This window comes from Brachycentrus maculatus, unplaced genomic scaffold, assembly GCF_059751285.1.
Source record: "Brachycentrus maculatus isolate JH-2025_06_01 unplaced genomic scaffold, ASM5975128v1 h1tg000157l, whole genome shotgun sequence".
NCBI classification, from domain to species: Eukaryota; Metazoa; Arthropoda; class Insecta; order Trichoptera; family Brachycentridae; genus Brachycentrus; species Brachycentrus maculatus.
The window spans coordinates 1,354,066-1,372,299 of NW_028280910.1; the positions used below are offsets into that span (position 1 = coordinate 1,354,066).

At 38.0% G+C, this 18,234-nt stretch overlaps 1 protein-coding gene across 2 annotated transcripts in view; it reads right to left on the reverse strand.

Moving 5' to 3' along the window:
- The window catches only part of Bdp1 (transcription factor TFIIIB component B'' homolog Bdp1), a 25,131-nt gene extending 8,506 nt beyond the window's left edge, over positions 1 to 16,625 (reverse strand). Inside the window, exons 1-5 of one of the 2 annotated variants that reach the window (XM_088261482.1) lie at positions 15,766 to 16,625; positions 5,427 to 5,686; positions 4,580 to 4,727; positions 2,699 to 2,929; positions 637 to 820 (exon numbers count right to left, since the gene is read on the reverse strand). In XM_088261482.1, coding sequence (XP_088117608.1) covers positions 637 to 820; positions 2,699 to 2,929; positions 4,580 to 4,727; positions 5,427 to 5,686; positions 15,766 to 16,272 — 1,330 coding nt within the window. In that variant the 5' untranslated portion in view covers positions 16,273 to 16,625. Of the gene's footprint in view, positions 1 to 636; positions 821 to 2,698; positions 2,930 to 4,579; positions 4,728 to 5,426; positions 5,687 to 6,402; positions 6,993 to 15,765 lie in introns of those variants that run through there. The other variant, XM_088261484.1, reaches the window with a different exon arrangement.
- Positions 16,626 to 18,234: the final 1,609 nt, after the last annotated feature.

Sequence of the window (18,234 nt, forward strand, 5' to 3'; positions counted from 1 at the left end):
GCCACAAAGCCTATACCTTGGTATGTATAGGCTTTTGGAGTGTCTTTTCTTGAAAAGGAAGAAGAGTTCCTAAAATTTGAGTAGTGTGTTTGTCAATCACGGGTAGAATTGGTGAATGTTGCATGTCGCTCACCCCTTTCAAGATCGTCATAAATCAAAAAACTTGATTTTTCAGGAGAACGTTTTTAAAGTTTCAAAATATAATACAATGTATTAAAAATACATATCAAGCCACTTATTGAACTTTTTACTGTGCAACAGATCTTTTTAGGTAAAACCTGAAGGGTTTTTCTCCATTTGAAAAATAACTAGTATATTTTTTAAAATAATTAAACAATACCTTTTCTTCAAAATACAAAAAAAAAAAACACTTTCTGCCCTGTAGCGGGTAAATGTTAAGTTAAAAATATGCCGCTTTTGATGGGATATAGTACATTTTCTGGGCATTCCGCACAACTGAAAATTGTTTTTTTTTTATTTATGACGTTCTTGAAAGGAGTGAGCAATGTGTGTAAAGTGCCATAAGCTCTGTAAAATACCCAGTCTTCCATATTCTTATTCATCCATGTTAAGATTATGAAATGGAAACGAGACAGCCCGAACCAGGGTTCGGTGAGTGAAGGAGAGTTGACTCACTGGTCTTGGCGTGCCTCCTCTTCTTGGGCTTTGAGCAGTCGGGGGCGGACGCGGCGGGGGCCGGAGCCCTGGCCGCCTCGGCCAGCAGCGCCGCCTCCTGCTGCAGGTGCTCCATGTCGAACTGGAGCGGGTTCATCAGGGCCCGGTCCACCAGCACGCCGTTCTGTTTCTCCTCCTTTTTAAACTAAACACAAAAAAATATATATAATGTTGTAAACTGTAATTGGTTGATAGACGTCTCACGCTTCGATCGGCTACAACATCTGCAATGGGCAAAGTTATCTTACCAGCTCGCAACCAACGCACTAAATTTGGCGAGCGTGCCTTTGCTGTTGCAGGACCGACGGCGTGGAATGCTCTTCCACCAATGGTTAGAAATAGTGAGAGTGAGATTGATCTTTAGAAAAAGACTAAAAACACATTTGTTTGCTAAATCATTTCCACCATAATATTTTCCCCAATTCATTCACCGTGAAGCGCCCTAGAGGTATTTTTTTTACGAAAATGGCGCTATATAAGTTATCCAATTTTATTATTATTATTATTATTATAAACTTATGTGTACTGTGTCGTGAGATTTATCAATATATCTAGGAGTTCTGAAAATTTGAGTAGTGTGGTTTGACAACAACACTACTCAAATTTTCGAATTGATTGCCCATTGACATCATGGGTACAATGGTGAATGTTTCACGTGTGTAAAATGATTACTCAATCAGCCTATGACAGGTCATACACCCAGACTTGCATATATTTATTTAGAAGAAAAACTTTTTCAACACAATTTTTTTTTTTTTAAATCTCATCAAAGATGAAGAAGAATATGGAAGTCTGGGCATTTACCAGGCTGACGACCGTCGTAGGCTGGTTTAAGTGATCACGTAATATGTAAAATAACTCCTACAATTGGAGATAATCCAGATTTGTGAACGAGTATTTGGACACACTCAAAATGTTGTAAACAAAAAAAGTGTTTAAAAAAAACTTTTTTTAAAATTTTTTGTTTTTTACGTCAAATGTTAACTGGGTTTGAATATAATTAAGTTATGATTTATCATATATTGGTTGAAAAAACCCACCTTGATTTGGAAGGACATATATAGAACATATACAGGACATATATAGGACATATGCAAATATTTGATGGGCAGGACATATTGCAAGACCACCCCACAATATAGATCCCGAAAATTTTATATTGGAGACCTTGGGAGAACAAAAAAGGCGTTGGAAGACACCAAAAGAGATGGTCCGACGACACAGTCGCTGCGGGGGGTGGAAACTGGCTGCAAACAGCAACTGACTGAAGAAAAGGATACAGAAGAGGCAGTGCAGGACAGAGGGCTCATGAAGAAGATGAAATGTCAATTTGAAGGTGTCTCAACTTGATATAAAACATCTATCGTTCTTCTCTTTATATGAAAGAAGATAGCAGAAAAACATGGCACGATCAGGTATGCCAAATAGTGAATTGCTGGGTAATATAACCAAAATAAAACAAGGTTTGTTGGATTGAATTCTACATTTATTTATGTATATGTTAATACGTGATGCGTTTCCTCTTCTCAGGACATTATCAAACACAGTGATAGTGATGAGTGTTTGATAATGTCCTAAGAAGACGAAACGCGTCACGTATTAACATAATACATAAATAAATGTAGAATTCAATCCAACAAACCTTGTTTTATTTTGGATATATTACCGAACAATTCAATATGGAATTCTACCAACTGTCTGCAGTTACAATAAATACTTGAAAGTGGTCAGGTTAGGAGTCGTAACAATCGGCGGGTATGTATGAGGAGATGCATGAACGTGGAAGAGGCGAAGAATGTTTGCAAAGACAGAGTGGTGTGGCGTTCTATTCTCTCTGCCTACCCCTGCGGAGAAGCGGCGTGATGGCTAGTTTTACCTTTTGATAGTTATGTAAATATCAGTATTACCAATAAAAGTTAAATTCATTGAATCAGTTATCAAGTTAGTTATGGCAGTCTGGGCATCGCAGGGCTTGCGACCTGGATACGGAAGACGCCAGTGTAGGAAGAAGAAGAAGACCCACCTTGACCTTGAGGTCCCGGCGCGAGCGGCCCGGGAAGAGCGGCAGCATGAGGGAAAAGTCGGTGCCGAGCGAGTGCAGCGCCCGGTAGAAGAGCAGCGTCTCGGCGCGCCCCCACTCACGGCAGCGCCGCCCGCGCCCGTACGCGCCGCGCCCCGCGCCCCCCGCATCCCACACCACTGCCAGCTGCGACAGGCGCTGCCGGCTGCGCACCGCTTCCGATGTCTCAATCACCTGGAGAGAGGGAGGCCCAAACTTACAATATCACCAACTCACAATGTACAAATAGGTCAAATATCAATGCAGAAATAAAACACTACTTTTTGACCACTCAAGTATTTTATTGTCCGCCTCCGTAGAGTAATGGTCAGCATGCTTGGCTACCGTACTGGAGGTTTCATGTGTATAATGCATTTTGCACAGTTTTATTTTATTTTTTTATTTTAGGTACCGTAGAACGGGGCTACTTAAACTTTGATGTGTTACTTGAGTCCAGTACAAAAAAAATTAGATCTGTATTTGGTCTACAATAATGAATGTATCGACATGTATCATTGTTTCCCTGACAGGTGACACTTATTGTCACAATATGTTCATTATTGTAGACCAAATACAGATTTAAATCATTGTTTTGTACTGGGCTCAAGTAACACATCAAAGTTCAAAAAGTCCCGTTCTACGGTACATAAATACATTTTTTTATATTTTAATAATTAAATGTATGATGGCTCTTAAGACATAGCCTGTGTTGAATCGAAATACTTACATGTTAATACAATACATATAGGGTGTTTTTTTTTGTTTTATTTAATATTACATACCAGATTTTATACATTACAAGATACAATACAATAAAAAGGTAGTACAATAAATTAATCACAAGTATTAAACCTGGACTATAAGTCTATTTCCACCTTGTCTCTACCAATGAGGATCAGCCATCTACGGACACTGTTCTTAAAAGCATGATCACTTTTGGAACTCTTAATGGTTAAGGGCAGCAAGTTAAATGTTTTTGGAATTAAAAAAAAGTTTTTGCGTGTTCTGGAATTGGCGATTGCTATCTGGTGTGTTTTACGATGGCTATTATTGGATCCTCAAGTTGACCCCACGAGTCTATACTATCTATAACCCACGTTCCACTCTGTAAAACCAATATTATCTATCTCGCGTTCCTGCGTGATAAACCCGCCTGTTATCACATATTATCGCACAAAATTAATTATCATGGTTGTTTGTTGTTCAAATATTTATCAATTCGCTCAGCAAAATTTTAATTTTTCAAATTATTCTTATTCAAATAGTTTTTAGAATTTTAAAAGGTTTTTGAACTGAAGTTTCTTAAGTGGTGATTTGATAATCGACAATTGGATGAGGATTAAGAGTGAAATTTTAAGGACACTTCATGGTTTACTAAGCACATTTTATTACATAAGAAAAAAAAAATAACGTAGAGAGAAAGAGAGCTATACATTCCGACGTTACAGGAGTGGAGCAAAAGAGAGTGACATATACACAATGATACAAAGCGATAGATGCGCATTGTAGATGTACAAGTCAAACGCTATGTATGAACAGCTGAAGTATACCGCGTGTGTAAGTAACATTTATCTATGTGTTTTAACAAATCCAATGAATCAACTACAAAATCCGGAACTATAATAGGTCGAAAATATAGAATCACGGACAAATATACTATATTTTAGTTATCATAAACTATTAGTGGCAGTAGCACCAATCAATGACGGTGTAAATATTGAATGAACAAAATATTTTTAATGCAAATTTTGTATTTCTTTTGTTTTTCTCTGTCTGCAGTGAAGTGCTGCAAACAACAAAGACCTACAGTGACCTACAAACAAAGATTACAAATATCTCACTTACCAAACTCTGTTCATCGATCACTATCTCCCCGTTGGGACCGAGCTTGACTTGGGGCACGGGGGCCGCTTCGGGGACCTCCGGGACCACTTCCGCAGGGGGCTCTTCTATCGGCTCGGGGGCTACGGGGATCGGCGGTGCTTCTTCACGCCTGCGATTCAAAATCAAAATGTTTTATTCATTATTATTAATTCATTCGTGGCAAGCGCCGTGGTGTAGTTGGGTAGACGCTCGACTGCAAAATTGGCGTAGCGGGTTTGATTTCTGCCAATTGAAAAATAAATTCAAAAAATATTTATCTTCAATTGGTCTGGGCGCTTGTGATGCATTTTTCACATTTACCTTCCCTATCCTGACTATCCTAGTTATAGACAAGCCTCTAAGAGGTACGATTGCGGAGAGCACATCCAAAGGCACAAACTACAGAGAACGACCCCGCTTAAACTACATGGAGTAGATTATCACCACATACATGCGTATAAGTCCACTCCCGTAGCGCAGTAGTCAGCGCGTTTGGCTACCGTGCTGGAGGTCCCGGGTTCGATTCCCAGGGGGGTCAGAATAAATATGGCCGATTTTCACTCTCATATTTATTTAATTTCACCCTGGACTGGTACAAGAAGCGCAGGGCTGATCACCTTGCCTTCATGCAATTAACGATCAAGATAACACTGCGTCGCTACGATGCAGTGCCCTATGTACCATTGGGTGCGGATAAAGGTTAGAAGTAGAAGACATGCGCTATAGCGGTTGAAGAGTTGAAGAGACGAACAGAGGATAGATACGGGTCAAGATCACATGGTCAGTCTCCATGACATAGACAGAAAGGTAGATAAAGTGCTTTACTCACTGTATGGCGTTGTTGGGCGGGTTGTAGAATATCAGATCGTACATGGTGAGCGCGTTGTGCGCGGCGCCGGGCTTGCTGCGGGGCGCGGCGCGCGCGCGGGCGCCTCGCGGTCGCACGCGCGCGCCCCCGGGGCCTCCTGAGGCAGGGAGGGCCGCGGGGGGCGCGCCGGCAGCGGGCGGCGGCGGCGGGGCCGGGGGCGGTGGCGCCGGAGGCCGAGGGGGCGGCGGCTCCGAGCCATCTTCCGTCTCACTCGCGCTGCCCTGGAATAACAACTATCGTTGAACTTGCAGTCGCTAAAAGTGGCGTGAAATTTGAATGATATATTTGTCTCTTATCATTCACTTATAATACTTTTATGGCTTCTATTAACTTGCTTCCCCCCCAGGTTTGTTATTTTTCATTTGTTTTACGGTGTTTTCTATTTTGTTTATTTCAACTTCTGGCAAATCTTCTGATCCTACGTTCAGTATGTATTTTTTGTTTTCTTCATTGTGGTGTGATGTGTAAAGTTTTGTATGTGAAGTTAAAAAAATTCACCCACTCTACCCATTATTGACAACCACACTACTCAAATTCTTGGAAGTTCTATATATATATATATATATATATATAAACCAATTTTTGGAACATTATTCTTGAATCACTAGAACTTCACTAGAAACATCTATTGGTGAGATGAAAAGAATCTTTTTATTGAGCAGAAACTCTTTTAATAGTATGTGGGAAAACATAATATGAAATTAACTTCTGTAATTAGAGATAATCCAGATTTTGTGAACATGTATTTGGATACACTCAAAATGTTGTAAAAAAAAAATAAAATACACAAACATAAATATGAATAATAAATAAATCAAGATCATTAGAACTATTTCTCAATAAAAAAAAATAATAAAAAAAATAATTAATATTAGCAAAAAAAGGTCTAATAAAAACGAGAAAAAATTATTGTAAACCACAGATCGCATTAACTTACACACACACACTTCATGCACACTCGCAAACATTCATACGCACAGGTCGAATGGAATGTGTATGAATGTGTGCGAGTGTCTTGACCTTGACAGCTGAAATTGATAGTAAGGAACAAATATGTTATTCTATCCCAGCTAAGAGAATGGATGGCCGAAAACACGTTGACATTGAACTTATATAAGCGAATAACTTTGGGGGGGCCGCACCTAAAGGACAGTATTCGACTTGCGATACGACTACTCAATGAGGAATATAATTTAATTCGCTGTTAACCCTTTCGGGACAACTGGTTACTGCTGCTAACCACAAATTTAAAATAAATTGTCTAAGTGCCTATAGGTTTCTAGTAAAAACCATAGTGCAATATGTGTTGCCTATGTAACAGAAATAGTGCTTGTATAGATTTCATGTTGGTATCATTGTCTCGGAGCTTATTTCAGACTATTTATTGTGGCGATGTGCACATGTCGGGATATTTATAGGTTACCTGCATCTTAGTTAATCAATTTTGTAAGGTTATTGAACGAAATAAACAAAATGACAAGTGAGTTATAGTCATAATAATATATTTTTTAAAGTAGTGTTATATATTACCTCATATTTTCAAGAATAAATGCTTTTATTTATACTTTATAAAACATGGTCTTTGTTGCTAACCACCAGGCACACAATGTGTATTTTTAATTTTGTTGAGGGATAAATAACAATTCAATCTGCGTGCGCAATTTTCAGTAAATTTTCGGTTGCTGTATACACTTATTTGTAAATAATTTCTAGAAATAAAAATGTGTTAAGTAAAATATTTTTTATTCTGTCTCAAAGGGTTAAGCTTGTGGGCACGTTTTTAGATTCCGACACGTCTCTCAAATCATCAGGGTGAATTAAAAGCATTCACCAAAATCTCCCAGTCGATGCTGTCTTACAATTGGCAAATTACTGTGTAGCATCTTGTCTGTATTATAATGGCAGTACAGTAAACCCTCTTATAATATTGAGATAGGTACCACGTTATCGGAGGGAACGTTATAAGGGGTAATCACTTTAGATTAATAATGACTCATTTCAGTCACTTCCGCTGGTTAAAATGTAATACTTCAATTTAAAGCATTAACCCCTATAACGTTCCTTCCTGTAACGTGGAACCTATCTCAACGTTATAGGGGGGTTTACTGTAAACATATATGTTCGCCTCTATAGTGTAATGGTCAGCACGCTCGGCTACCGTACTGGAGGTTCCGGGTTCGGTTCCCAGGGCAGGGTGAAATAAATATAAGTAATTTTTTCACTGAAATATTTATTCAATATCCCCCTGGATTGGTACCTGAAGCACAGGAGTGATCACCTTGCCTTTATGTAAGGAACGATCAAGATAACACTGCGTCAATAGAACGCTGTGCCCTATGCACCATTGGGTGCGGATAAGGGTTAGAAAAGAGAAAGAATACATATATACTGGTTTTCTAGACATTAAGATGAGAAGGCGTAGAAACACGTGGTCAGTCATATTTAATTTTAAAAATCAATCATTCATTTCCATAAACGGAAACACATTGCGAGACCGAGTAAGAAATACCGACATTCGAAGCATGTGTAAGACGGAGGATATCGTGAGGTGGGGACGACAACGAAGGCGATACTGGAAGGAACATATAAACAGAATGTCAGAAGACAGACTTCCACGTATCGCCCTCCAAGGCAACCCTGAAGGACGCAGACCTCCGAAAAGATGGAAAGACAGCTGGGAGTCGACATCCCAAGAGCGACATGCGGAGGCACAAACAGATCCCTAGGATCTACAAGAAAAAGAGAAAGAAGAAGAAGAAGAAGAAGAACAATCATTCATTTACACATCGTAATTTGAATTTAAATTTTGAAATTTTGTGATAATATCTGTTCATTTTTCATTTAAGTTAAACCACTATTTCTAAAAATGTATTGGGACACGTTTTTCAATGCGTTTACGACCATTAAGTTATTTTCTTTCTTCTTTCTTCTTAAGAAGAAGAAAAGAAGAAAGAAAGATTAAGTTATTAAACGATGCTAAATGCATATAAACACGTGCCACAGAAGTTTTTAAGAAATAGTGGTATTTACCAGGTAAAATTTAAATGAAGTATTACTTTAATTTAAATCTTCAAGTTTTCAAATTGTATAGTATTTGAGAAAAATCGGTGTTTAGTAATATATCTAATATAATTATTATTCCATTAATTGATTTGGCAGTAACTTGTGGAAAATATCTATCCATTTTAATTTAAGTTTTACTTGGTGAATACCACTATTTCTTAAAATCCATTGTGACACAAGTTTTGATGGATTCCGCATCAGGAATGTATCGAAACACGTGGCACAATAGATATGAATAAATAGTGGTATTTACGGAGTAAAGCTTAAATTAAAAATAATAATTATCATTAACAAATATTTAATATTAAAAAAATATATTAATGTTCAATAATTGAATAGAGTGAGCTAAATAAAATTCACTCTATAACAAGCCAATTGAATGTGAACAAAGAGAATGAAGCAACTCACACAACTGCCAGGCAGGAACCCCAGATGCTGACTGCCTACAGATGACCAGTGACCTTCCTTTTAAACACAGGAGCCTACACATACTCACACGTCGTCGTGCAAATAAAATTTAATCTACAAAACTGTGGCCACTCGCTTGTACAATGCTCGACTGGTGTTTTAAATTGGCAATACTTATCACTTAAAAATATATATTTATCATAGTATTTTTACGATATAATTTTTTTTTTTTATTAATATTATTTTCTGATAAGCTTTATTGCGTAGGCTTGCCAAATGTCCCGATTTGACTGGGAGAGTCCAAGTTTTCAGACGAAATCCCGGTGTTAAGGGCGGTTTACTTCACGTCCCGGTAAAAATTTAATTTAAAATAATTAAAAAAACACTTGTTTTTATACCACTTGAATTTATTAATGCCTACTAGTTTCGGAAGCTAAACTTCCATCGTCAGGTCTGAATAATAACTATTACAGACCTGACGATGGATGTTTAGCTTCCGAAACTAGTAGTCATTAACAAACTCAAGTGGTATAAAAACGAGTGTTTTTTTAATCATTTTAACATGTCTTACCACAAAGTAAATGCCGAAACAATAAATAAAATTTTATTTTATTATAGATGAAAAAAAAGTCTAAAACACGGTTTGTTGCGTTTGGGTGACAATATAGCAGATGTATCACATACCTATAGGTAAGGTGGTTGATATAATAACAGTTTGATATATGATTCTACTGAAAATATCTAATAAAAAATAATGCATTGCTCTTCATGTTGGATGTTTCTTATATGGGAGCAAAATACCATGTCACAACTAGTGATTCTATGTGGTAGCTTCAATTTGAGAACATTCTAAAATGTACAGGGTCAGGAATGTGTTCCCGTATATATCTGTCATAATTTGTTTATATTAGAAATTAATATTATCCGAATGTTTTCATTTTTCATTAACTTCAACCTTTCCCTTCTGGTGCTAAAATAAAAACGCGCATTCCACTATTGGGTAGTCAGTAGACAATAAAAAAATAGCGATTTTAAATAGGAATCTCCTTAATTAATTATAAATGAAGTAAAAAATTATAATAATTTAGATTTATTTCCTGAAAATATTTAAAAAAAACCATCTGGCAATGCTCACGGAAAATCATAGGTCCACTCTAGTTGCAAGCCCAAGAGCTACGCCGACTGCCGCTAGTGGCGATAGCCGCTAGCCAGAGGAAGACTGAGCTTTGAGCTCCTCGCACTTGCACAGTGCAAGTATGCAAGAGTGAGATACAAATATAGTGTCGCGGTTCCCGCAGACTCTTCACGCGCTGTTTATACGCGAATTTGTTTCCGATATTCACAAAATACCTCCGATGTACCAGATAAATTCTGATTATTATTAATATTATTTCTTAAATCAATGCGTACATATGTTATGGAAGAATACCTAAAATCTTACCGTTGTATTTATTATATTTATAGGGATATTGATGGTTATTAGAAGCAATGTGTATAAGGTGCACAACACCGGGAAGGGAAGGGTTAAAGGGTTAAAAACAACACTCTTAGTAGGTCTTTCAACTTCATTTTACAATATTGACAAAATAATGTGGCAGAGCTCACTAACAGATGTACTCGGCCGCGCATTACTGCGTCGCAGTGTGGTTAAATAGAAAAGAAAGAATAAAGAAAGCCCACATTTTAAATACGTTTAATTTCACAATGCTTGTAAAGCAATGAAAGTTTAGTAAAATCGACAAAACAACAATGCAATCAAAATGGTATATCACTTGTCAGTTGGCAAGAAGCACGCTGTCTGCTATGAGCTATGTTTAGTATTGCATGTATGGCTGTAACGTTCAACAGATGGCGCTGCTGTTGCTAAAAATGCTGTTGCATAAAAAGTATATATAAAATAATGCTGTCGGCTATAAGCTATGTTTAGTATTGTTGAAATGTTCAACAGGTGGCGTTGCTATTTAAAAAAAAATCTGTATAAAAAGTGTATATAAAAAGTATGCCCGTATTTAAATGCAACATTGTGTTAAATTTCAGAGCTATCGGTGAATAACTGTAAGAGATTAAATATTCTCAACAAATGAACATTATCTTTTATTTTATTTTTATAGGTAGATCCGGCAGTGTACCGCTATATGGCGAGTTGACAGAGATAAACGTAAATGATTGAGCGCTGTATGCTCCTTATCGGACGGACGTGTCAAATGTCACCGAGTTATTTTCATCCAAGAACGGCAGAAGGTTATCTTACGAGTATAAAATATATTTTCTTGATTTTTTTATTACGCGAGTGGTGAACACACCATACTGTTTTGACCGATTACGACGGTGGTCGTCAAAACTTATTTGCTGAAGAGTCAAATATCAGTCATATTTTTTTTGAGAGTCAAATCTGTTTGCGGTTCTAGTACCGCTTTATTATAATTTTATACTACTACTACTACTATTAATTTTTCAGTCTCTTCTTCTTCTCCGTCTTAATCCTCATTGCTGAGGGCTGTGACCCTTGCAGAAGCAATGACTCTTCTCCAGTTATCCCTTGACTGCGCTGCACGTAGCGCTCCAACCACTGAGGTGCCTGCTGTTGCCTTAATTTGATCGGTCCATCGTGTGGGGATCTTCCTCTCCCTCTCTTTCCCTCCAGGCTACCGATCACAACTAGTCGTTCCAGGCTATCCTCGTTGCCACGCGCAACGTGTCCAAAGAACTGGAGAATCCGTCGGGTACAGATATTGGCCAGAGTCAAGCCATCCAAGCGTAGTTCCTGGCGAACGGACTCATTGGTGCGTCTAGCTGTCCAGTCAGTCCTGTTTTTAGTCTAATATTCATTTAATATGACCCTGGACTGGTACCTGAAGCGGAGGGCTGATCCCCTTTCCTTCGTGTATTAAACGATCAAAATAACACTGCTTCTATATGATGCAGTGCCCTATGCACCATTGGGTGCGGATAAGGGTTAGAAGAAGAAGAAGACTACTGTTATTACCATCACGCTATTTTCCGCAGAGGTGAGCAGAGAGGATGGAACGCCACACCCTTCTGTCCTGACATACACGCTTTCTTCACATCCATACATCTATTCATACACGCCCTCCGATTACGCAGACATTTGGACGCCACCAGATTTTAGGTTCTGATTGTGCCAAGTCTTTTTCAGCTGTCCTCGTTCTGTTTTCCTTTGGTAGTGAAATTTTGTTTTTTTTTCATTTCTTGTTTTTTTTTGGTAGTGAAATTTTGAAGCATATAAGTATATTAGATTTTTTTTGTAAGCAAAGTTTCATGCATAGTGGAGGAAGCTAACATGGCGTACGCAGTAAATAACACGTGGCAATGATGCCAAAATAGAGTATGCGGTGGTCTAAGTGCTAATTTTCGCAAAAACGCAGTTCCAAGCAACTCAAAATAGTGCAGTCGGTAATGTGTTAATATTGCAACTACAGTGGTGGCCAGATGTATTAGGCACCCCCTACAAAATTGGTTAATGTCTATAAATATGAATTCTTGCAATCTTTTCGGATTGTATCGTGTTTTGATGGATTTTACCTACTACTTGCGATCTCTCAGAAGAATGTGCGACAAAACGATGTATGATAGATGTGCGAATAGTGAAATAAGGAAGGAATGCAAAGCTGAGATAAGCATTATTGATAAAATTAAGAAAGGTGTGTTGAGATGGTTTGGACACGTAGAACAAATGATTGAGGAAAGAACGGTAAAACAAATTTATGAAGCGAATGTTAGTGGGAAAAGAAGCAGAGGAAGACCGAGAAAAACATGGCACGATCAGGTATGCCAAATACGTGAAAGTGGTCAGATTAGGAGTCGTAACAATCGGCGGGTATGTATGAGGAGATGCATGAACGTGGAAGAGGCGAAGAATGTTTGCAAGGACAAAGTGGTGTGGCGCTCTATTCTCTCTGCCTGCCCCTGCGGGGAAGCGGCGTGATGGTTAGTTAGTTAGTTTTTTTTTTAGTTTTATATGAGAAACACTCCGTCTTTGCAAACATTCCTCGCCTCTTCCACGTTCATGCATCTCCTCATACATACCACTGACCACTTTCAAGTATTTGGCATACCTGATCGTGCCATGTTTTTCTCGGTCTTCCTCTGCTTCTTTTCCCGCTAACATTCGCCTCATAAATTTGTTTTACCGTTCTTTCCTCACTCATTCGTTCTACATGTCCAAACCATCTCAACACACCTTTCTTAGTTATAAAACTGACCCTTGAAATTAGTAAAAAGTGAGTTTTTGAATAAACCACGCCCCTAACTATCGTAGGTCGGGATAGCAGGTAATAAGTAGTAGGTAAAATCTATCAAAATACAATACAATCTGAAAATATTGCAAGAATTCATATTAAAAGACATAAACCAATTCTGTAGGGGGTGCCTAATACATTTGGCCACAACTGTATTTCTTATTTTGTAATCTATATTAAATGAATAATAAAGTTGCTATTGTTACAAACGTTTAAGCAATATTATTTTAAATACAATGAATTTTTTTATTTAAGTTTTACTTAGTAAATAGTGGTATTTACTAAGTAAAACATATATTAAAAATGTATAGATTTTACCACAAAATGACTGCCGAATCAATTAATGAAACAATGAAATGTAACTGATAACGGAAATTGTTTGAAATTTTTTTGAATAAAATGTTGAAATAATCTGGCATTATGAGTATTCACAGGATATCATAAACAATGCCCGGAGATTTTGAACAAAGCTAGTTTATCGTGGACAATGTGCAGAATGCCTAACCATTTTTAGTGCCCAGGCATTTCCAACATGTCAATTGTTTATTGTAACTGCAGACAGTTGGTAGAATTCCATATTGAATTGTTGGGTAATACATCCTAAATGAAACACGGTTTTTGTTGGATTCAATTCTACATTTATTTATGTATATTTTAATACGTGAGGCGTTTCGTCTTCTTAGGACATTATCAAACACTCTCAGTGTTTGATAATGTCCTAAGAAGATGAAACGCCTCACGTATTAAAATATACATAAATATTTTATTTATTGTTTCGGCATTAACTTTGTGGTAAGACATGTTACAATGATTAAAGAAAACAACTTGTTCAACTTCTTCGTCATTGGCTGTTTTAGTTCTGAGATTTTTTCTCATATCTCTAAGGAACGGTAAAACAAATTTATGTGGACCGAGAAAAGCTTGGCTCGATTAAGTATGTCAAACACTTGAAAGTGGTCAGGTAGAAGTCATAAATAAAAAATCGTCAATTTTCAGTTGTGCATGTTTTCGGAATGCCCAGAAAATGTACTATATTCCAGCAAAAGAGGCATATTTTTAACTTAATATTTACCCGCTACAGGGCAGAAAGTGTTTTTGCATTTTTAAGAAAAGGTATTGTTTAATTTTTTTTGAAATATACTAAATATTTTTCTAATGATTAAAGAAAACACTTCGTTTTTTACCACTTGAGTTTTATTATAGACTACATGTTTCAGAAGTTAAACTTCCATCATTCAGGTCTGTATAATAATGTTATTATACAGACCTGAATGATGGAAGTTTAACTTCTGAAACATGTAGTCTATAATAAAACTCAAGTGGTAAAAAACAAGTGTTTTTTTTAAATCATTATACATAAATAAATGTAGAGTTCAACCAACAAAAACCGTGTTTTATTTTGGATATATTACCCAACAAAGTAAATTGTTGCGCGGTATGATGGATAATCCTGGATGCTCATCCGGAGCATTGGTCTGTATGTTCCCGGTAGTTACTAAGACAGCGTCGGCATAGATTGTTTCACATTCCTATATACAGGACCAACCTGCCGATGGTTATGCCTGTGGGAAGAGTTACCGCTATACCGAATAATATCACACCATGTGTCTGAGGGTGTATTCCGAAGCGGGATTCTTCTACATCTTTGACAAGAGTGTTCTTGCTTACTTTATAATTTTAGTTGAAATGTATATGCTTTAAATTTTAGTTTGTAATGTATATGTTAATTATATATAAAACCCTTATCCGCACCCCAATGGTGCATAGGGCACTGCTTTATATAAACGCAGTGTTATCTTGATCGTTTACACATGAAGGAAAGGTGATCAGCCCCCCGCTTCAGGACCAGTCCAGGGTAATATTGAATAAATATCACAGTGGAAAAAAACACTTATATTTATTTGACCCCCCTGGGAATCGAGCCCGGGACCTCCAGAACGGTAGCCGAGCGTGCTGACCATTACACTACGGAGGCGAACCCGGTTATATGTTAATTAGTACTCAATAAATTGGATAGAATTGAATGCCATGGCACTTTTATTTTACTACAGATATCAGGACAACATCCATAATATCTGCTTATAAACTTGTCCTATCAAATCTACAGCATTTTGCGTGTGTCCAAATACTTGTTCAAAAATATGGATTAATAATAATCCACATTTGTAAACAAGTATTGACACACTAAGAAAGTTGTAATTAAATTAACTGGTCAAATTATAAGCTAAAATAATAAAAATGAAAATTATATTTTCTGGCGTTTCTCGTGTATGTGATTATAATCCAGGATTCGGACCTCACATACAAAGAAAGAGTTTCTGCTCAATGAAAAGCTTCTTTTCATCTCACCAATAGATGTCTCTAGTGAAATTCAAGAACAATGTTTCAAAATTGGTTTATATATACATATAGAACTTCCAAGAATGTGAGTAGTGTGTTTGTCAATCATGGGTAGAATTGGTGAATGTTGCACATGTGTAAACCAGCCTATGACGGTCCTAAGCCCCGTAAATGCCTAGACTTCCATATTCTTTGTTGAGATGTCAAAATGTAATATAAAATTTAATTACCTGAAGACTGTTTCTTCGCGCCAACTTTGGAATAGGCCTTAGTTTCGGTCTGTTTTTGCTGCTAGTTGGTAGAGGAATAATAGGATCAAAGCTGCACTCATCCCCCAAATCCAGGGCTTCCTCGGGAACTGGCGACCGTACCGCGGGTGTGGGCACAGGCACTGGTATCACTGTAGAGGAAGCAACGGGAGTTGTTGCCCTCGTCACAACGGGAGTCGAAACTCTCGTCACAACGGGGGTCGAAACTCTCGTAACGACGGGGGTCGAAACTCTCGTCACGACGGGCGTCGACACTTTCGTCACAACGGGCGAGGATGGCGCTGCCTTACCGGATCGTCGCCGTGACAACTCCGGTACATTTGACTCAGATTTCGATTCCTTTTCTACACCTTCTGCAGTTGAAGATGTCTGCAACTGAGTGGCGCTCTCGCCTCCGTCTTTCCCCGGAGCTTTTCTCCTTACGGGAAGAGAGGCAACCGCTTTTATTCTCGCTCTCCTCGTCGACATTTTGCTAAACTCGAAAAAACTTCAGTTCAAATGTGTCTTACATTAAGAAAACATACTAATATCTTACAATAAGATATATTTTAATTCATCGCGCACTAGTTCTTTCCCGTCTAAAGCATATTGAGTCAATTATGTATCAGGCGTCAAGCAACAATAGTGAAAATTAAACGTCACGAGCCACGACGTCAAGACGAAGACACGTTTTTGGTAGACCTTTTACCAGTTTTTTTAACTTTCTCTGATTGTCACTAAATTTGTGCACATTTGGAAGAATAAATTACAATTTATTATTTACAGCAAACGTCTTGATTTTTGAGTTTTCAATTTTAACACGCTCGAAAAAACAAATACAGAATAAACCATAGACAAATCACAGAGGTATGCCAAAAACCACAGACTAACTATTTATATACTGAAAAAACTGAAAAACTGATGCAATTAACAACTCTCTGATTATTCGGGATTACTATTCGGACATAGAGAAGGGGTTTGATCGATAATTTCGGAGGGAAATCATCCTGACGGCTACGTTCTGGAGAGATAATGGGGGGGGAAATCGCCATTGATCGTTCTCGCGGGGCGGCGAATACAAATTCCGGGAACTCGATTATCCGCGGAAAAGGAAGCCTCGTGTACCGTGTTACCTCGCTATGTACAATATATTAATATCGCGCTTGTTAAGTTCTAATCTGAATGAATTTAATCTTTGTTTATTTAAGCCCGGAGGAAGTGTGCATCGAATTAAATACAATTACAATCAAGATAAAGGTAAAAGGGGGAAGGATAATTAAAACTTGAATGTTTCATGTACCTGGTTTAATCGATTACGTAGACATATTATTAAAATGACTTACCCTAGATTACAACACTTAGAAAATAGCTTATACTAAACGAAAGGTCCTCAACACAGTCCAAAGTTCACTTTTCTAGCTCATGTCTTGTTCACTGATTCACTTAACGAAACACCGTAACGAAGATTGAGATTGTTCCACAGTTATGAGCCATGAACGGCTCCGGGGTTGTGGAATCCCGTTGGGCGTGACGGCCACAGGTTGTAGGCTGGGCGGTCTTCGAGGGGCAGGAATCTAGTGTTCCTGGATGGACGGCGGACGTCCTAGATGAGCAGTTCCTTCGCTGTTGGAAGGAATCTGGCGTTCCTCGATGTGAAGGATGAGGGATGAGGCATCTTCGCGGCTGGAAGATGGCCTTGTAGCGCTGGCTACATCGTGTCTTGGAGAAATGAACACTTTTCACTTCACACGATTTCTCCTCGCGGCTGAGCACTTAGCTGATGAAGTGCCGAGTTTGGGCTCGGGCCGAGCGCGACGGCGTGCGCGTTCGACCTGCGCGGTCGGGGATTTTTCGTCGACTGGGGGTGAGGCGTCTTCAGCTCGCGTCCTACCCCTAGTGTTGCTAGAGCAAGAGGGTCGTATTGCCCCTCTCGCTTACTCCTTACCCTAGTTAACTTAAGAATAATCTTATCGTAGCTTACTTACTATAATCTTAAACCCATATCTGCTCCCTAGGTGGAGCATATGGTATCCACAACTACTAGTTAATAGTAACCGAGTTATAGACTTACAAATAATTAAATTACAAATAACAAAACTAATTATATTATGACTTATTATTAACTAATTGATTCTTAATTAAACTGACTATAATAACTAGATTAACTTATAATTATTACATACAATAATCTATTAATAGAGACTCCTTTCAGAGTAGTGGTTGACGCGTTTGTCAACCACTCGAAGTTCAGGTTCGATTCCTGGCAAGGTTGATTTTAATGTAAAGTTTAATTTTCAATTTTAATTGCTATTTCAAGTTTCCTAAATGGAACTTCGAGCGTGATGTATATATTTTATTATTTATTCATCCATATGTATTGCCAGTACATACGGGAGTGCCTTATGGACGCGTACAAGGAAAGATGGCGGAAATTAGACAAGGCAGTGTGGC